General features: G+C 42.8%; 2 protein-coding genes across 4 annotated transcripts; both read right to left on the reverse strand.

Moving 5' to 3' along the window:
* Positions 1 to 1985: 1985 nt before the first annotated feature.
* On the reverse strand, positions 1986 to 6623 carry LOC121948319 (voltage-gated monoatomic cation channel TMEM109). Of its 3 annotated transcripts, none has more exons than XM_088081146.1 (5): positions 6510 to 6623; positions 5580 to 5838; positions 5174 to 5233; positions 2940 to 3042; positions 1986 to 2682 (listed from the first exon to the last, which is right to left on the reverse strand). In XM_088081146.1, exons 2-5 carry the CDS (start codon positions 5817 to 5819, stop codon positions 2327 to 2329), a joined length of 759 nt encoding a protein of 252 aa, XP_087937272.1. In that variant the 5' UTR covers positions 5820 to 5838; positions 6510 to 6623; the 3' UTR covers positions 1986 to 2326. The 3 variants fall into 3 exon arrangements, with proteins under 3 accessions (XP_087937272.1, XP_042349621.2, XP_042349623.2); XM_042493687.2 differs by having other exon boundaries at positions 6329 to 6613; XM_042493689.2 differs by lacking the exon at positions 5174 to 5233 and having other exon boundaries at positions 5580 to 6609.
* A 154-nt stretch (positions 6624 to 6777) lies between these two features.
* On the reverse strand, positions 6778 to 17454 carry rnf20 (ring finger protein 20, E3 ubiquitin protein ligase). Its single transcript, XM_042493916.2, has 22 exons — positions 17301 to 17454; positions 16741 to 16921; positions 15779 to 15847; positions 15557 to 15655; positions 15316 to 15463; positions 15014 to 15199; positions 14760 to 14875; positions 14146 to 14292; positions 13972 to 14046; positions 13766 to 13885; positions 13324 to 13503; positions 13038 to 13173; positions 12768 to 12889; positions 12481 to 12637; positions 12037 to 12361; positions 10456 to 10573; positions 10142 to 10291; positions 9840 to 10052; positions 9408 to 9533; positions 9112 to 9252; positions 8489 to 8593; positions 6778 to 7483 (listed from the first exon to the last, which is right to left on the reverse strand). The coding sequence occupies exons 2-22, from the start codon at positions 16909 to 16911 to the stop codon at positions 7307 to 7309; spliced, it is 3081 nt and encodes a 1026-aa protein (XP_042349850.2). The 5' UTR covers positions 16912 to 16921; positions 17301 to 17454; the 3' UTR covers positions 6778 to 7306.
* Between the last annotated feature and the right edge of the window lie 2834 nt (positions 17455 to 20288).

Below are 20288 nucleotides of genomic sequence, written 5' to 3' on the forward strand. Positions count from 1 at the left end.
AAATCTGTTATAAAAAGGGGCATGACAATGTTGTGACTGATGCCCTCTCATGTTTAAGATAAGATAATCCTTTATTAGTCCCACAGTGGGAAAATTTGCATTGTTACAGCAGCTAGATGTACAGGATAAGCAGCAAAAGAACAATACAATAGTAAAACACAATTACAAATATAAAAAATATTGAATAATAAAAAAACAAGGTGCCAAGTATAATAAGAAAACAAGGTGCAAAAACAGTAACATTAAGTTACAAGGTGCCAACAATTCAACAGTCTAGAAAAATATTTATATAAAAATATCGAAGGATGACACCAATACATGTCATTATGTGTTTTACATTTCCTGTCATGATTCACCTGTGTGTGTATGTGTGGCTGCTCTCTTTGTTCTAGGTGCAGCTTGTTAGTGAGCAGTGACTGATTGAGGGCTGATTGAGAGCAGCCGTGGAGCTGTGGGCTGAGGCTATATCAGTGGCTGCATGCTCTGCTCACACTCTCTCTGACTCACTGCACAAAGATGCAGCTTTTTGTTTAGTACCATTTACTTTGTCCTTTTTGCAAATAAATGTTCTCTTTTTGCATCCTACCTGGTGTTGCTTCCTCCTCTGTGTTGTGGCATCTGAGCTAGTAGTAATTTGCTCCATTGCTATTATAAAAATGTTAATCATGGCAACTTTAAAGTCAAAGGCTACATTTCTGGAAAAATAATCTGTGTGATCTTCTCATATCAGGCTTTTTTTTTTTTTTACAATCAGACTATAATCAATCATTTCACAAATCAATTTCAGTCTATAATTAGGTCATTTTTACTCTCCATCTTTGTCTCAGTCATGATGCAGGGAGGTGGTGACACACTGTGGATTCATAACTGGCCTACTTGGCACCACACCACAGCAAAGCGTAGGAGGGAAGTGAGTTTTCCTGCTGCAGAGTGAGCTAGCAGGAATGATCATTCTGGCACAGAGGTCAGGTTGTTCCACTCAGCTGGAATGGCAGTCGGGGTGAAGACCGTTGGTACGAACTAGGAGGATCAAAAAAGCTTCCAGCTGACTGAGCAGCAGGGAACCAACCAGGCACCGGGGACTTAACCCACCGAGGCTGTAAACAGGCCGCAGGTCAGCCTGGGTTGAAGATACTAAGTGGGTTGTAGTGAGATAAAACTGAGACATCAAACGCTGACTGCTGTATACTGGATTATTCTGGTTTCTTGATAAAAATGATTTAAAATACCCTCCACCCACAGATCTGTTGGTCGGTTGATCACTTTGATCCACAATAAACCATCTTAATCACTAATGGATGGATTGCCATGACACAGACACAGATAAATGATGCTCAACATTGTGGACTTTGTTTTGGGGTATTGTTATCTCTGTTTTCATGTTACTCCTGTTCTGTTTCCTATTTTATTTTGTAGTATATATCCTCATGTGTCGTGTGATTTTACATCCCGTCTGTTTCCCTGATTTATTTCACCTGTCTTTCATCAGTCTGTTCTGTCCTTCTGTTAGTCTTCCCTGCACACCTGTTCTGTTTTAGTCTCGTTTGTACCACCCTTGTGTTCCCATCAACACCTTAGCCAGTCTGTTTCCCTCCTGTTCACTGCGTCCACCAACCTCAGCTGTGTGTCGTTGTCTTGATGAGTTCCCAGTGTATATAAGTGTTTCTCTCCGACCCTTCTCAGTTTGTCTGTTACTCTTGCCACAATCCTGCTGTTTGTCCTGAGACTCTACCGTGTTCTCCTTCATGTTGCTGCTGACACTTTTATCTGAATTCTTTGTTGTTTTAGCTTTCTGTTATTTGTGTTTCCTTTGTTTTTTTTATGGACATCAGCATTAAAAGTTCGCTTTTCATTTGCACACCTGCCTGCTTTGTTTGTGTTCTGCATTTTGGGTCCTCATGTGAACTCAGTCCATACAGCAGCCAAGGTTCAATTCCAACCTGTGGCCAGCTGTACTTAAATAATGGCAAAAAGCCCCCCAACAATTCTTACAAAATGCATTGATTTTTATTTGTATGCAATTGGGGAAAATACAATACAGTAAGAGGGCAATTTATGATCTGACTTTACAAATCCCCTGCACACTGGTCTTACTATTGCAGCCTTTCATTGTTGTTATGTGTCAGTGATTACTGTTTGTCAAAGAGAAAATATTCTATGTGGTTTCATTATTTTGGCATTTTCTCAAGGCAAACAAAGAGAATTTCTGATTAAAAATCCCAGAGATTACTTTATTTTTAATAACAGTATGACACACACACACACACACACACAGAAACCATCAGTGTTGTCCATCTTTAACTCCTCCTCCACCCATCTCCGGTCACTACTCCCCTTTCCTCTTCTCTACTGCCTTCACCCGGCCCTCCAGGGAGCTCAGCCGGGAATCCACCGAACATGCATTCTCAGAGTGAGAAGTGAGCAGAGTCAACAGGACGCATCCCAGCACCAGGCCGCCCAGTCGAACCGCTGTGACGTCCGCACTGGCATGCTTATCAGTCACAATCAGTCCGAAAAGCCAGAGTGCCAAGACGGTTTTCACCACCCAGAACACCCGCCTCACCACACTGATCAATAGACGGAGAACGATGGTCAGCACCCAGTAGCCAATGAGGGCCACCAGACCCCACTGGGCGATGGCGGTCACTCCCTCTGGAGTGAAGCGGGGCAATGCATGTGCAACTGTGGAAGTAAGAAAATCCAGTTTAGGCATATTTTAAATCACAAATAAGGCTTGAAACTACTTGTGAGGAAGCAACATAAAAAAGGGAGTGGCAGACAAATTGCCCGAGGGAGAGGCACGTCTGCATAGTTTTAGATCCTCTCTCTCATTAGCAGGCAATTTGCAGCGAGCTACACATACAGGGTTAAAGTGGAGCATGCAGCACACTCAGTGGCTCTGTCACACACACATGAACGCGGGCCATCCTGCTACCCACCATCGAATCCTGTGACCCTGAGGATCTCTGTGACGTAAACAGCGATGACGTTCAGTCCGCTGGCAGCTCCTTCAGCGAGGAATCGGATCACCATCTCAAAAAACTGTGTGGGGGAGGGTGGAAACAAGTCTTGCTTTGTTATTATATAAAGGTGACAATGAAGAAAGGCAGCATTCTTATTAGATGAATACTCATGCAGAGATACAGATCTGTTTACAGAAACACTAATAGCAACTACATGTATTCCCATGGATCCAAAACACAGGCAGGTGCATTTAAATTCATTATTCTGCTACAACACATTAATAGTAAACTTTTAGAGACTCTAAGTGCTGCTGAGTTTCACCTTAAGACAGAAAAAGTGTTGTATTGTTGACTTGGACAAACAGCTGTGCATGCGAGTGACAGCTGGACAGTGTCCGCTCTCTATTCCTGTACAGTCTCTGCCCACCAACCCCCCAAAATCACACAACATGCACAGTGTAGCCTCGTCAGGCAAGGTCAAGGGTAGCCCAGTAAGTTGGACAAGAATCTTATCTGCACCTGTTGCACATACATGAGGACTGTCCAGCATGTCCGAACGAGAGTCAAGCATCTGTCACTCCATGTCAGCATGTGTTTATCATTTGGAAACACACCACTAATCATTTACTGCACTGTTTGGTATTATGGCTCAATTTCCCAACCAATGACAGCCTTAATTATTTTAGTGAGGACTGATTAAAGCCTGGCTTTAATGCTAAAGGCAGGCTGGTGTTAACACACGTCTTTTTAAGAAGGTGCGAGGCAGCCCATCAAAAGCAATTTTCAGCTCTTTTATCTTAAACAAAACAGATGAAATGCAAAATGGCAGCGTGTTTTTCTGTGGGCATCCAAATATGGTTGCAGCAGTATAAGGGTTTGAAGGTATATGTGTACATTTGCTTATCTACGGTATTGAAAAAAAAACCCCAAATGGTCAGGAAATCTCACCTTTATCTTAGTTATTTTGAAAAGGGAGAATTTTTACATTAACTTGCATTTTAAAATTGTTTAAAGTTACAATTACAGTAATAAAATATTTGTTCAACTTCAAAAACCTTCTGTTTTTAGGGTCACAGTAACTCATAATAATAATAATAATAATAATTTTGTAATACTGTGACACAGTAGTATTTTTTGATATGGTTATCATACTGTGAAAGTCTCACAATGTTGCAACCCTACATCCAAACATATAATTCTGTACTGTACTGTATTTCATTTTACTTACTGCATCCTCAATAAGCTTTTAAAGGTGAATAACTTTTGAAGACACACAGTGCACGGCAAGAACATGCAAAAACTTTAACAGCCGCACGAAAAATCAACAACATCTGCACACTGTGCGAGCAACTCCCAGTAAATTTATCTAAGCAACGTTATCAGACATGACCTTGAGGAAATGTTGCTCTGTTGCATTATTGGGGGCTGCCTGTACAGTGTGCAGGTCTTATTTCCAACTTTTACCTTCATTTTTTTATCCACCTGTTAAAGTTTTTGCATGCTCATGTTCTTTACTGTGTGTCCTGAAAAGTGAGTGAGGTTTAAAAGCATTAATTGAGGATGCATTAAGTTAAACAAAAAATAAGTACAATATCATTAGGGTTGAAACAGTACGAGATTTTCAAGGTATGATAACTGCGTCAAAAAATGTTGCACTGTGCAAATCTTTGTCTAACTTTTGCCTTGAGCACTACATGTGATCACTAAATGACATTATTTCCTTTCTTTTAAACTGTGTTTCTCACTGTAATAGAATAGAGTAGAAATACTTTATCAACCCCGTGAGGGAAATTGTTTTGTTGCAGCAGCAAATAAGAGAACAGCAACTGAATTAAATAACTGTTAAAATGTTCAAAACATGCAAATATATATAAACAAACATCAAATTCAGATGGAACAATGTTCTTTTTAAGTTCTAGATTAGATTAAAAATCTATTTCTCGTCAAAGGCTCATGTATACCCCATAATTTGCATTTAGAGCTACCAAATGAGTCTGCCAACTTTACTAGCTTGCCAGCAATTATCACTAAGAGGTCATAAACAGGACTGTGCTGTGGTCTTTCATGAATACGGCCTCACATAAAGCCACAGCTCACTACAGCCATGCTCACTAACTCTCTGCACTAACTAAACAAAGCCACACGAGAGCACTCTGTCAGAGAAACCATGTCAGGGGAAGACTAGACAGAGACACCGGGAGGTTTCTTACCATGGCCACTGTATAGACGTTCTCCTGACCAAGCATTGACTCAAGAAACAACACTGCACTCTGGGGAAAAGGAAGCCACAGCCGGGTGGGAGCAGAAAAGTGTGTGAGGTGGGGGATGCATGGATATAAGAAGATGTGAAATGAGGGCAGGGAAGATGAGGGGATCAGGGGAGAGATTAACAAGTTGAGGGGCATGGGGAGAGGAATGTGTGTGAAGGGTGAGCAGATGGATGGAGAGAGATGACAGGGATGGAAATTAGTGATTAGTTATTGATCAAGAATAGTGACAGAGAAGTTAGACCCAGTAAGATATAAGAAAATGCTAAGAAAAAAGAAGTGTAAAGCCACTTTCTGGTGGAAAACAAACAGCAGGGATATCAACCAGTGGTGCACCGCCTCTCTGTACCTCAGCAGCTGACCGGATCACACCGCTTCCCACCACTGACTCCGCGTACCGCTGGATCTCCGCGCAGGTTCCGGTGATCAGGGTGCGGAGAGTGACCGCCGATGTGCTCTCTCCGGTCGGCTTGGCCTGCTCAGCTTCGGCTCCTGCCCAACCCAGCACCAACGCCAACAAAAAGCTGGAGAGGAAAAACCGAACCATGGCGCATCCGCCGCGCCCAGAGCCAGACGCACAGAAAGTCATCGTTCGGAATTGGCGATCACTAGAGAAAAAAACGCGAAACAAATGTATGTGCACAGGTTAAAAGCTGCCGCCCAAATGGGACTATGAGCAGCTCGCGTTCAGTGAGTGTAAATCAAAGAAAAATGGCTTCTGTTGGGAGCAGTCATCGGCGACGGAGCGTTTTTAAGTGCTGCAGCTCACAATAAAATTATGTTCAGAGCCGCGCAGCTTCAATAACAAATAGGCTGATTCAAATCGGTCCAATTTACGAATAAGACAAAATGTGTTAGTGAAAAAAATAAACACCGTAAGGACTCAATATAATCTGAGAATTTAATTATAAACTTTGGCAGCGCCGCAAATATCCAATTTAGGACCGCTCAGCTCCGTCAAGGACACTCCAGCATTAACAGTGGCTATATTTGGTAATAAACTGTTAAAGGCTTAACATCCTACAGCGATCGAAATACTTCACCGTCTATCAAGATACAAAAGAAAGCAATTAAAAAAAAGATACAGCGCAGGAATACCTCCTAAAGTTTTTCTCTGGTCGCTTTGCGCGTAAAAGAAAACGGCGGTGACGTTGAGCTGACCACGAGTCCCCTAAAGCCTCTTATTTCAGCTCTGAGCTCCACAACCGCTCAAGTTTGGTGTTCCTTTGTCTCGGAGCTTGTACCAAATGCACTATCGCGATGGATTATGTTGCACAACCTTTTTTTAAAAAAAAGCTCCCTTGTCGCCGTCCCCGCATGGCGCTCCCTTCCTTCCAGCGTTTCTAACGACAGTTTCCAGCCCGCAAACACAAATGTTCAGGGAGGAGGAGGAGGAGGGGGAGGAGGAGGAGGAGGAGGAGGGGTGGAGGTGGAGGAAGGCGCTCTGCACACGGATAAACAGAGATTTGCACACTGGGACTTGTGGTTTAATGCTTCAGGTCAAATGTTAAGATTATTCACAGGGAAAAATAATGAAAGAGAAGCCCGACAGTTCAGATGTCAGTTTAATAACCAATAGAAGAGCAATTACACAGCATCAAGTCAGATTTGAGAAATTTCAGGACAATACGTTTTCAAATAAAAAAAAAAAAAATGACACTATGTACACACACATACATCCACAACATGTTGTTTTCTCATTGTCCTGTTATTTTTCTGTGTTTACTGGTTTGTGTAATTGTCTGCTGTCACACACCAACATCACAAAAGTCAGTATGTAATGCAAACTTGCAGAATGTCTCTACATTCCTCCTGCACCAGTATCTCACATACAGCAGAGTGGTGGACGCTGGATGGGACAAGCTGAATTCAGTCGTCGTTAAAAACATGAAAGCGTTCATTTCATAGCATCGCTGTGTCCTTTTGAAGCTGGAATCACGCTGATCCTGTACGTACAGGAGCAGGGGAGGAACAGTGTGTGAGCTCAGTGGAGAGTTTCGCCGCAGGTACTGTCTGTACTTACGCAGTTTTGTTTGCATATCTTCTTGAACCTTTTCCAAACAAGTAACTGCAGCTTTAGCCGATGTATATGCGGTGGAAGTCGTTTGCTCCGAAGGCGGCGTTGCACTTGGGGCACTTCCTCTGGCGTGTGTCGTAGCGAGTCTTGACGCACTCGAAGCAGAAGACGTGAAAGCACTTTGTCAGGACCGCATCCTTCACCCGAGAGTTGCAGCACGGACACGTTAAGCGTGCCTGAGGGAGAGAGAGAGTGAATGGGTTTGAACAATAAACTGAGGAGCCACTTTTGTCCCGAGCTGAGTGGTTTTTAAAGAGTGACCATAAATATCTTCAAGCTCTGAAGCAGGAACACTGATGTCAGGAACATCACATGATATGAAGGCTGATTACTAATCCGATGTGGCCATGACTGATGCTGGAGACCATGAAGAGTACAGAGAACAGTTGACCCACAAATCTTGCGACATGGCAGGACACATCATGACATAAAACCACTTACAAGTTTATAAACTCATCTTGCAAATTACGTAAGTTAAAAATAGCTTGTGTTTTATCCCCAGTGATTCGGATCCACTCCTAAATTTAATGGCTTCTTCCTTGACCCACGCCACACCCTTCTACCTTGTTTCATGAAAATTGGGCCTGTAATTTTTCTGTATTCCTGCTGACAGACAGACAAACCTCTTTTCTTGCTGGGGCCAATAAATCCTCCAATTGTTCATTTAAATAAAAGTAGAAAAATATATAAAATGCTTCATAGTTTTCCTAAACCTGCACTAACTGGAGTTTTTTGGACACTTAAAAGAAGTGCAAACAAGCTGTGAACACATTACTGTCCTGATATCACATTATCACGAGCTCATTAACAAATAATTGCACTTTAAAAAATCTGAGCATCATCTATTTAAACTCAAAATATAAACATGGACTACACAAACATCCATGTGCAGCATTTGATGTGTGATGTTGAGCCTTTGCACAGTTGGTCAGAATTTTAAGTGTCCTTGTGTGTTCTCGTTGTGTGATCACACAGACAGCTGGTCTCATTTAGTGGAAAACCAAAGTACTAAAAATTACTCTGGATCATTCAGTTAAACTGCCTACTTACAAGAGACACAGAGCCTTGTTTGTTCTCTTGCAAAGAGAGTCAGCCGAGAAGATTGATAACACGCTTGTAAATGGGTTTATATAAATAAAGTTTCAGCCAGCCACTGGTTTTTTTGTAGCACAGAAACCTACCTTATAGTCATTGATTTCTTCATTTAGGATATCGTCTCCATTGCTGATTTTCTCAGCTGGTTTCTTGGCCTTCTCGATCTTTCCCCTTAGTTTGGAGATGTCCTCCTGAGACAAAGTCAGAGTTAACAGCCATAAGTTAAAGGAGTCAGATTTTACAACAGACGACATAAATGCCGGTACATTTTAGCAGTCGACTTTGAGGCGTCCCACCATCATTCAAAAGCACAATATGAATCTAGAAAGGATTAGTCGCACGGTGAAAATGTTTATGATGTTGAAATTTTTCACTATATCAGTAGAGGAAAACAAAATTAAAACTTGCAATCAGTATTTAACCTAAGAGACACGGTAAGAAGTAAACGCGGGGTTTTAATCCACAAATCTAACTTTTCAGTAGAGAACAAAGAGTGTACTTTGGGAGAGAGTCATCCCACAAGTCTTATGACAGTCAAACAAAAAAAACTTGCTCTTCCTGTGTTGACTAAAACTTGCATCAGGCCTGACAGTGATATTAGACTTCCAATAACAGTCTTCAAAAATAGCCTCATTGGGTGTCATTTTGTGTTTTGACCATGTCTCGGTTTTAAACTTGACAGCTTGAGTGTATTAGTGGATGTTGTTACCTGTGCTCGTCGGGCGTTAAAGGACTCTTTCTCCCTGGAGATGCTGTTCTCTATGACCTCCTCTCTGACCAGATTGAGCCTCTGCTGAACCTGCTCCAGCTGAGTCCGCACCTCCTCTGACAGCAAAGCGGACTCCTGAGCCTGAGAGACAGAGGGAGGTTATACGACCTCAGATTTCTATCAAACTGTACAATCCTTAAGTACACATAATATCTGAGTGTCTTTAGGAACAATAATCTCAATGCCATTACAGTTTAATTTCCTAATGTGGCTCATGACTACTGCGGCTGTGTTACCTTGCGTTTGTTCATGTCCAGAGCTTGTGTTCTAAGTGCCAGCTCTCTCTCTGCAGTGCTGATGGTGCCCTGGAGGAGACGCTCCTTTTCCTCCAGCTTCCTCACCACCTGCAGCTGGGCATCCACCTAACAAATGGGCACGATCCCAAAAATATGACAGTGAACAAGGATTTAAAATTAAAAATGTGAATTTTTGAAGTAGAAAAAGACAAACATAAACAGTATAAGTGATGAGCGAAGTATGCACTGTAGAGGCTAAAAACTTTTATTTACTGGCAAGATGTTTTACTGAGGAATGAAAAGAGTTGCATATTTTGTTAAATATCATCTGTGGTTGGTCATTGCTGCAATTTAACTGTGTGTTTGTTAATAAACCAGTGTGCACAAACCCTTATTATTAGGCAGATTGCTCCTTATGATGTAGTGGCTCACCTGAGTTTTTAAAGTGAGCAGTTGGTCGGCCAGCTCCTCCTTCTCCTCTTTTAGCAGCTTGTGGATCTGGTTGGACTTGATCCGCTCGCTCATCAGCTTGAAGTTGGCGTCGTCTTTTTCTCTGAGCTGCTGCATCAGACGAATGTTCTGTTCCTGCATGTCCTCGAAGGCCTGGCCCGTCACGTCCATCTCGCTCAGCAGCGCGTCCTCCTCCTGCAGAGGGAGCAGTGAGGCGATACGAACGTTAGAGAGCGAATGAGGTTTACTTTGTGGATGAAAAGACAACTGACGGGCTCACACACCTGTTTTGCTATAGAGAGTTTCTTGTTGAGGATATCGATCTGCTCCTCCACCGAGCGAATCTTCCTCAGAGCCTCTTCGTCGGCCATTTTTTTGCCCTCCCTCCTCTCCCGCTCCTCCAGCTCCCTCAGCCTCTGCCGCAGCTCCTCTCCCTGGAATCAGCATGGTTATCACGAGATGGCCACAAAATAACATTTTAATGATTAATATTATTGCACAAATATCCCTAAATCATGTTAGAGATGGTAACGAATGGAACCAGGAGCAAATCTTCTACATATCAGCAGAAACTTGTACAGTGTGCAGCGTCCATCACCTCTGACTTGGACTTTTTCTCTGCAGCCATCAGCTGGACTTTGTCCCTCTGCTCCTTTGGTGCTGAGCGGTACATGTCCAGCAGTAGTTTCATCTCCCTCTGTGACTCCTGAGCTTTCCTGCACAGTCAAAACAAGAGTCTTTATCAAAACTATCAATATTAACCCAAATCATTAAAAAAAACCACCATTCAAAGTCAAAAATCAGTCATGGCTCTGCATGTTGTTTCTGAGAATACACTGAAATGACAACCAGGCAGGAAATCATCGTCTTTTTCAACCATTCCTCTGTGATTTATCGTTAACCTGCCATATACTGAGACAAAAGTCTACTATTCCATGTGAGCCCCTGCTGGTGATTCACACTATCATTTGACTGCTGATTTCTTTCCCATGTTTCATTGTTAGTTAGAAGAATGGTACATATTTTACTGGACATCACAGCCTGACGCTGACCTGCAGGAACAAAAGCATTGATAAAAACAGCACAAGAAAAATGAAGATTATTTTAACCATCCTCTTCTGCAACTGGGGAGAGTGGAATATATCGCAATTTCTTTACAAACATCAACATGGCACATATTTTGTCTGCCTATAGGAGCAGCATTTTTTAAAATTGAAATCAAGTCTCAAGAGATAAAGAAAAAACCCTTATCACTATCTATTTGTGGGTGACAGACACATGATCTCCCTGATATTCTGACAGTATATGCAACAATATTTTTGACTTCTATAATTTCTTTTCGAGTGTGCGTTTTTAATTTATGCAGGTTGATTTCTGTATGTATTAACAGAGGTTTTAGTGACCATCCATGCAGATTATTCAGTGATCCAGAATGACTGCATGCTTGCTGACACATGGACAATGGTATCAGTAACTACCAGGCCGCTTCTATTGTTTTTCCACACATGATGAATGCGGGCTGCCAGAAGCCAAGGCCCACTGATTGGCTTCCAGCGTACTACTATGAGCAAGCAAGCAGCAAGTCAGGTGCTGCTGGCTTAAAAAAGCATCCAATAGCTGCACAACCTGCAAAACAGCACAGCTTGAGTTCATCAATGGTTTGTCCCCCTCTCATCCCTCTCAGCAGAGGCAACACATTGATTTCCGATGCCCCGCTACCTCCTTTATGTATCTGTGTGTCTTGTTTACATGTTTATGCATCCCGTCACTGGCTAAAATTTGAGTTGCTACAACCGTTACCTAACCATATGGCTATTTTAAAAGCTACTGTAGCTGTCATACTTGCAAAGACCACCTTCAGTTGCCCGAGCAACTCGAATTCAGCAAAAATCCCAAACACCGAGCATCTAACCCCCACCGGCTCCATTCTGGATCAACAAACGTTCAGGCCTTGTAGTCTCCTTGTTTCAGGGAGTGAGATGGAGAGACACCCGCGGTGCGCTAGCCAGCTAATTCTTGTCTAATTTTGGGACACGTGTGAGCCCATCAAGGCTTTCGTCATGCAGAAATTAGTGTCATTAAAGTGGGCTGGAAAAACAATGGATGCCATCAGGCCACGCAGTACTTCCTCATGTATTTGGTAAATTCGTGTAAAATAACCACCGACTCCCATACTTACTTGAGCTCCGCTCTGACAATCTTCAGCTGCTCCATCTCCTTCCTCTTTGACCCTCCAACCATAGACAGGCGCTCCCCAGCTGACTCCTCAGGTTGGCTGCTGCTGCCCGGCTTCTCTTTCTCTTCCTTCATCATACTGCTGCTCCCACTACTGCGGGTCGGCCTCTCTCTCTCCTTTTCCTTCTCCTTCTCCCGCTCTCGGTCTTTCTCCTCTTTCTTTATAATGTCCTTTTCTTTCTTTTCCTCCTTCTCTTTCTTCTCCTCTTTCTCCTCCTCTTTTACAGTTGCCTCAGGTTCTATTCCAGGCTCTGTTTTCACTGAGGCTCCTACAGAAGAGAATAACACAAAGTTAAGGAGAAACTTTGCACTGGTTTTAATATGCATCATAAGAACACAGGGAAATCAGTCATTTACATTCATTAGGAATCAGCTGGGTGTTAGTTACCAGTGCTGCTGGGTGTGGAGGAGCCGTTGTCTGGCTCGGTCTTGACCACAGGTTCCCCAGAGACGGCTGGGGTCGAGGGAGAGGTTGTCTCGTCCTTTACGTCCATCTCTGTGCTGGACTGGGACTGGAGGATGGCGTTGCCCTTTGAAGCGCGGACCTAAAGAGGCAACCGATTAATGTATGCTGTTGATTTCTGTTTCATACTCTTCAGATCTGATACCTTCAAAGGAAACTTTATTGCCTTCGCTGGTGAGGGGTGACTGCACGAGTTTCTCTTCGTGACCTACCTGGTTGAGCTCAGCTTGTGTCTCTCTCAGTCGGATCTTATATTTCACCACCTCTCCCTTCATCTGCTGGTTGTGGGTTTGCAGCGTACTAATCAGGTGACGCATCTCCCTGTTGATAGGACCTGAAAGAGAGAGGGAAAAAGAAAGCAAGAGATGTATGGTGGGGGAAAAAAACAAGTACAGATTAAGACTTTGTTAGTTTGTTTGAGTTCTGCTGCATTTTTAGCACAATTCATTCACTTAATTCACCTTTTAACCCAATTCTGTTACCTGCTTGCTCGTTGGCAGCAAGAGTCTGTTCAAATTCGATGCGCAACATCTCGTACTCCTTCCTGACCTGAGCCAGTGTATCCTCCAGCTGAAACACCTCTGTACGAACCTTCCTCTGCAGAGCCACCTCATCATTCTGCACACAGAGGGAATGAGAATAAGAGCAGGACCAAAGAACACGTGGATGGATACTCACACACACACACACACACACGCACACACATGCACTCACACACACACGCACACATGCACACACACACACACACACACATGCACTCACACTTACCTCCATGTGTTCCAGCTGTCGAAGTCTCGCTGTCCTGGTTGTGTTGAGGCGAGCGCGTGTCTCATCTAACTGAGCCTTGAGGATCAGAGACTCGTTGTAGAGCACAGAAAACTGCGACTGCAGACAGCGATACTCAGAAGTCTCTTTCACCATGCCTTCTGCTCGACTCAGCAGCTCCGTCTGAAAAGATATTTTATTCAATGAATGACTTCTAATGGTGTATGATTCACCAAGAAGATACACTGATGCAAAAAGAAAAGCTGTGGCAGTAAATTAGGTTCCAGGAGTGCGGAGACCACACATGCTGAGGAAGTCCTTTGGTTTAAAGCAGCTTGAATACATTTGAGGGGGATTTATGATCATGATTCTTCAAAAACCTTTCAGCCATGGTTCATTTTCAGATTAAAGTCAAAAGAATGACGTGTGAGAAACAGGAGTCCACCTTCATGTTGTTGTTCTCCTGGTGCACGCTCTGCAGGTCCTGCTGGAGCTTCTGGAGCTCAATGAGACGGTTTTCTGCCAGCTCCCTGTTCTCCTCCATATCACTGTTCATTTCTTCAAACTTGACAGGAGAAGAAGGACGGTGTCACCAAGTGTGAAAATTACGCCGTTGAGAGAAATGGTCAACTTGTGAAATGCGATTCTCACCTTTCTTTTGTTAATAGTGATGGTCCCACAAACGCTGCTGGCCTCCCCGCACACCTTATAGCCTTTGCTGTTCACCTGGGATGCATTACAGAAAGTGTTAATACGTCATCACAGATATAAGAACATTTACACAACACTGTCACGGTCACACAAACTGAGAGAGCACATCCTCACCCTCTCGAGTATCTCGCTCAGGTGCGCATTCAGTCTGTTCTCTCGGCGGCGGATCTTCTCCATGTCCCACTGGAGCTCCTCGATAAGAACCTGCAGCTCGCTGACACGCTGGTCTGCTTTGTTAGCTGCGCGACCCAGAGGACGGGACTGGACAAGACAGGAGAACAGAGACTTGAGACCACAAACAAAAGAGCTAGCAGAATCCTTCCTATGATCGGGGCTCTAGATTTACTTTTTTATTCCTACCACAGTCCCAAACAATCCTGAAATACAATTGAAACCATCCCAAAGTAAATGCTGGCTGTAAACCAGTGCACATTTTACAAACAACAAATTTCACTTTTTCATTCATTTACTCATATCACGTTTTCAATTCACCTGATTAACTTTGTGTTACCTTCTTTTTCACTTGTGAACACTGAGGGTGTGCACAGTGCACACATGAGAACACCATGTACTGCACTATTGTATACTACTACTGTAGGTTATACACCAACTGTGGATAAGTAGCTCATACAAACCCACTTAAAAATTCAGAACTATCCCTTCAATGTCGGCTCAACCTGAGGCTGAACATACTGAGACAGCGAACAGGGAAGGACATTGATTTGTACCTCGCTCGTCATGTGACTGTGCTTCTGCTTGAGGTCCTCAGTCAGCTGTTGCAGCCGCTCGTTTTCTTTGGTCAGTAGGGAGTTCAGTTTGGAGGCTGCCTGCCACAGACTGCCCTCTGAAACAAAAAGCATGGCTGTAAACATGTAAAATAACTCATGAATCCCCTCTAAATAAACTTCATCCTCAGTCATACTCCATTACTGCAATTTTATCAAATCCTCCTCCACCCACACCCTCCCGTCTTTTATCTCACCTGCTCCAGAGTCCAGTTCAGCCTTCAGTTGGTCCACAGTTCTCCTCATACACTCATAGATCTCCACCACATGACTGGCCTGCTTCTGGCTGGACTCCAACCTCTCCTGAAGCTCAGCCTCCATCTCCTCGCTGCTGCTGCTCGCCAGCGTGGCCAGAAAGGAGTTGGAGGTCTCTCCCTGGTGGCCTGAGTGACAACAGCAGGAAAGAGGATTTTAGCTTTGGTGTTTGTTTTGTTACCAAATATCGACATGTTGATGCTTGCAAAGTCATGATCCCGTCTCAGCTCAGCTCCATCTATACCTCTGTCCTTGGCCCGCTCCTGGTTGGAGTCTCCATCAGGTTCTGGTGTTTCTGGCTTCAGGCTCCGTGCTTCGCCTGCCTGGGATTTCTCAGGTTCGCTGCTTGCTTGGTCATAACGCCTGATGATCAGTTTAATGTTTTCATCTAACTGATGGAGAGAGAGAGGCGTCACATTTTCACTCTCTGATATTTACAGAGAAAAAGAGTTATTAGTTTTTTTTTCTTGTCTGAACTTAGTTACCTGGTTCCAGTATCTATTGAGGATCAGCAAACTGGCGTCATCAGTGGCCTGGCGGGTCTCCAGTCGCTCAATTCGCTCTCGCAGTTCATCCTCAATCACCTGCAAACCAATAAGCCAAACAAGAGAGTGCATAGGTACAGCTTCCCGTGGGTGTGTGTGTGTGTGTGTGTGTGTGTGTGTGTGTGTTAAGACTTATAAACATGTATTGTAGAATTAGTTTACCTGTCTTTGATCAAGAGATTCTCCCAACTTTCGGTTCTTAGCCTGGAGAGCTTTGATGTCTTGTTCTTCCTGAAAAATAATTTATTTAAACATTAGTGCAAATAGTGCAAAAAGAAAGGCAACAAAACCTTGTGAACTTTAGGAACACATGCACCAATCAGCCAAAAAATTAAAATCACTGGCTGGTAAAGTCAATGACGTTAAAAAGTGCATTACAATGCCATGTTCCGGTGGTAAACTTTTGGTCCTGGCAATGTGTATTAATTAATGTGGATGCCATCTACGCACCCCACCCATCCAAACACCACACAGACCAAGTATACCGCCCTACATGGCAACAGCTCTAATGACAGTTGTCCCCTAGCAGAACAATGCACTACACCACAAAATAAACACTGATCAAGAATGACCTAAGGCCTCCACATTTCTCAGATCCCAGTATAATCAAGTGTCTATGGGACTTGCCAGTAACTCAGAGGTACACCCAATCCACAGTGGGGCCCTCTAGGATCAGACTTGGCTCTGATCAGTTAAGGCATGAGCATAGGAACTCTGGGTGGTATCTTGTGGTGTTTGACACCAGGGTGTTGGTGGCTGATCCTTTGAGTCCTGTGGATTGTGGGATGGGGTACCAGCATGTTCCACATACGCTAGATCAGATTTGGATCTGGAGAGTCTGGAAGCCAGGTAGACACCTTTAGCTCTTCGTCACGATCCTATGGCCATTCCTGTGTGATGTTTATGATGTGCATTGTGCTGCTGATGGTACTTGGTCTGCAAGGGTGTTTGGGTGTTTGGAGTGTGTCAGGTGACATCCACATGAATACCAGATCCCAGGGTTTCCAAGCACAACATTGCATCGTAAAAAGATGATCAGTGTTATTCACTTCACCAGCTGGCGGTTTTAGTGTTTTAGCTAATCGGTGTATAATAGCAGTGGTGGATAATAAGAGGGGCCTCACTGAGTTGGATACTCCTCCCAGTTTGATGACTGTCTCCACCGCGGTGCTCCCCGCGGCGGCAGCGCTGACGCCGGGACCTCCGTCCTCTCCTTCCCGTTCCCTCCGCTTCTCCGGCGGCGCACCGGAGGACGAGGGACCGCTGAGGTCAGCAGGACGCTTCTGTCCCGACATCTTCTGATTCCTGTAATAAACGGCGAGGAGCAGAAAGTGACCGATCAGAGATAAGAAGGACTGTTAGATTCAGATGCTTTAGCTGAACGAAAGCTATGTTGTACATGTAGCTAGCTAACTTTAAAGTGAGCAAATATGGCTGCCATAATGTTTACTCTGACATCTTATTGATCGAAATGGTCATCAGTCGACAGAAATGGACACAAAAATGATTGATCACGTTTTAAAACCAGAACAAGCTGACAAAAAACCCCAATGTAACGTTATGCTAACGTTAGCTGCTTGCTAACGTTAGCGTTAAAAGCTGTTATTGCTCAGTGGAAACCGACAGATCAATCCATTTACTTTGTGATATTGTCAGTGTTAATCACACCTGCCCGAAATCTTACCGATGCTGATGTTAGGAGTTTTATATTATTAACTAAATCTGTATGTGGCTGTTGATGTTGCTGCCTCCTGCCTCTCGGAACCGGAAGTGTGAACGATCTGAATGGGACAGTTTCCAGCGCTCACAGCGCCCCCTGCAGTCAGGGAGGAGACCAGCCCGTTCAACATGTACCAGGCCTATCAGTATGTTAAAAGTAATAAAAGTTATCATCAACAACGACAATAATTTGTGGGCTTCCACTGGCAGAAAAAAAACTTTATGTCGGGCCCTTGTTCACTCCAAGTTCCCATATATTAAATCATGTCAGTTTTCTTGTGCTGAATTCAGAGTGTTTAAATCTGCGAACCCAGAGGAATTTGGTTTGATTTCTTTTGAAAACATGCGGAAAAAGGCACAGGGCAACTTTGCAAAAAAAAAAAAAGTCCTGCAAATTGTAAGAAATTAGTACATTTAGACAATTATTTTAATTTTAAAAAACGAGAGGAAAATGTACATGCAACTACATATAAAATTATTACAATTACTATTTGTATTACTTTTTTCATGTCATTTCCTTGGCTTTTCTTTATGTTCCTTTTAATTTTCAATATATTTTTAGTCAATTTTCCTTTTTTTAAAAAACCTTTCTTTCAGGGGATAATTTTCAGGGAATTTTCTAATGGCCGACCTATTTTTGGGGGGGGGGTTGTTTCCTCTCAAGCTGCTAATTGTCTTCATTCTACTTCTTTGAAAGAATTCATTTCAATTTGCTCAGGTTTCAAATGGTTAGAAAGCATACCTATCATAGATGGCAGATAAACCTACCAGTACATCCATAACGCAATGCATTGGCCCAGTATTACTGCTGACTCACTTTGTAGCGATTTGATGAGACACAATAATAAGCAAAACACACCATGTGAGCAAAATATAAACTACAATAATTAAGTTTCTTGGACTAAGTATATGTTCTCATATACTGTACTTAAGTGGAAATGTGATGTACTTTTACTTTCTCTGAGTATTTTAATCTCATGCCAATTTCAACTTTACCCCATAAACATTTCAGAGGGTAATATTGTATTTTGTGCTTCCATATAATTATTTAGTTAGTAATTAGTGTTTACTTTACTGGTTAAGACTTTTGCACACAAACATATGGAAATATACAAGTGCAGCAAGTTGATTAGAAAATGAAATGAATTGTTAAGTATAAATTACTTCTTAAATATAAAATAAAAAATGAAATATAAAAAATATTTCACAGCCTTTCAAATATGAAGACTTGCTGGTTTTCCTCATAATTATTTTAATTTATGAAGCTATTTTTTTCTGCATCAATTACTTTTACTTTTAGTATTTTAACACAATTTCTTTAATATTGATTGTGCTTTACTTAAGTAACATTTTCAAAACAGGACTTTTACTAGTAACAGAGAATTTTATAGTGTCGTTTAATACTTTTACGCAAGTAAAGTGTCTGAATATTTTTAACTCCAGTGTTTCCTCATCGGGGCCTACCGGACTGGGAGTGGTCTCTGGTCCACCATTGGGGGTGCTGTACCGTGGACTGTTTCGGCCCGGGTGGCTAGAGGGCTCGGCATCTTGGTGCGGGCACTCCTGTCCGCCCGGGTTGGGATGGTCTCTGTGGCGGCGCCCCGGCGGTGCTGGACCGTGACCTCTCTCAGTGAGGTTGGCCCCCAAAGGTAGCTTCTCCCTCGCCTCAGGTCTCAGTGCCTAGCCATGTCTCTCTAGCCATGTCTCTTTAGTAACAGTTGGTGTGTGTTGGTGTATGTGTGCGTGTGTGTGGGTGGTAAGGGGAGGTGTTCGGGTGCCTTTGCGAATATGTGTGGGAATATCTACATGAATGTGTGTGTTTTGTTGCGTACGTATATGTGGGGGTGGGAGGGTCAGGCTGTCTGTATTTTTCTTGATTTTCTTTGATGTTTTTCATTTCTGTTATTGTTTTTAATCTCTGTTAGGCACTTTGTGTTACTCTTTGTATGAAATTGCCATACAAATAAAGATTTGATTTGATTGAATATTTCCTCCACCACTGCCTCTGGGTAGTCGCCCTGGCTTGCCTTGTTGGTATCCAGCCCTATCTGAAGTAGAGTATGGTTTAATAAAGTGAATTTACCAGATCCCAAACATTATGCAATAACCTCTGCAAAGCCTGCAGCTAAATTAAGACACCATTTGTAATGCACGTGTGCATGCATGCATGATTTCCCTTTATTGGAATTACTAAGACAAATCCAATGTGACCAAATTTTCCCAGAAGATATATTTACTGTTTTTGCAGCATTTTATTGCAGCACCCACAGATCCATAAATGTATGACAGCTGCAATGCTTGAGGATATTATTGCAATTACTGCGCAACTAAAACAATGACACCAAAGTTCCTCTGGGGCTATATTTTTTGTCTTTAGTTCACATACTTGTAGGTTTAAACAAACTTGTCTGAACAACAATTTGCTCTTTTCCAGCTCTCCTTTTCTAAGTCAGTCCTTACGTAAAAAGGGACTCATGGACAGAGACTGAACTCTGATCAGCACTATTAAAGAGTACATTGCACAGGGTGCAGAGTCCAAGTTGTGTAAAAGTCAATTGTGAGTTACAAATCTATCCCAGCCTGTCAGTTTAAATACCCCTATCTGCTGAGGTCATTCATGGACTAATGAGAGCATTACAAACAACCCAACAGGTTTTTTGGGCCATTTTCAGCAATCAATAGGGAAACAGTTTATGCATCATGCTTTTGACGAGCAATGTGACGCATGAGGAAGATACACAATGAAAAAGCAGGTTTTTCTGTTGCAACTCCATGGGCATAACTAGGCGAAAGAGCTGTCTTATACTAGTGTGATTATACACCAAATCTGAAAGTGAATGAATAAAAAATAGTATAAAGTAACAGTTGATAAGTGTTTCTCCTGTTGGGCATGATGCAGATGGGTCTGATGCATTTCTTGCATTAGTACTGAGGGTTTTTTTTTTAATTATTA

Source organism: Plectropomus leopardus, chromosome 8 (genome assembly GCF_026936395.1).
Source record: "Plectropomus leopardus strain MGB_pleo_1.0 chromosome 8, ASM2693639v1, whole genome shotgun sequence".
Lineage (NCBI taxonomy): Eukaryota > Metazoa > Chordata > Actinopteri > Perciformes > Serranidae > Plectropomus > Plectropomus leopardus.

Bases quoted from the DNA above. Each gene is read 5' to 3' on its own strand.
- LOC121948319 (XM_088081146.1), bottom strand. From the start codon at position 5,819: ATGACTTTCTGTGCGTCTGGCTCTGGGCGCGGCGGATGCGCCATGGTT. The intron at 5,234-5,579 runs GTACAGAGAGGC...CCTTTTCCCCAG, and splicing joins TGATCCGGTCAGCTGCTGAG to AGTGCAGTGTTGTTTCTTGA. The intron at 3,043-5,173 runs GTAAGAAACCTC...TCCCCCACACAG, and splicing joins ACGTCTATACAGTGGCCATG to TTTTTTGAGATGGTGATCCG.
- rnf20 (XM_042493916.2), bottom strand. From the start codon at position 16,911: ATGTCGGGACAGAAGCGTCCTGCTGACCTCAGCGGTCCCTCGTCCTCC. The intron at 15,848-16,740 runs GTGAGGCCCCTC...ATTATTTTTCAG, and splicing joins TGGGAGGAGTATCCAACTCA to GAAGAACAAGACATCAAAGC. The intron at 9,253-9,407 runs GTAACACAGCCG...TCTGTCTCTCAG, and splicing joins TGGACATGAACAAACGCAAG to GCTCAGGAGTCCGCTTTGCT.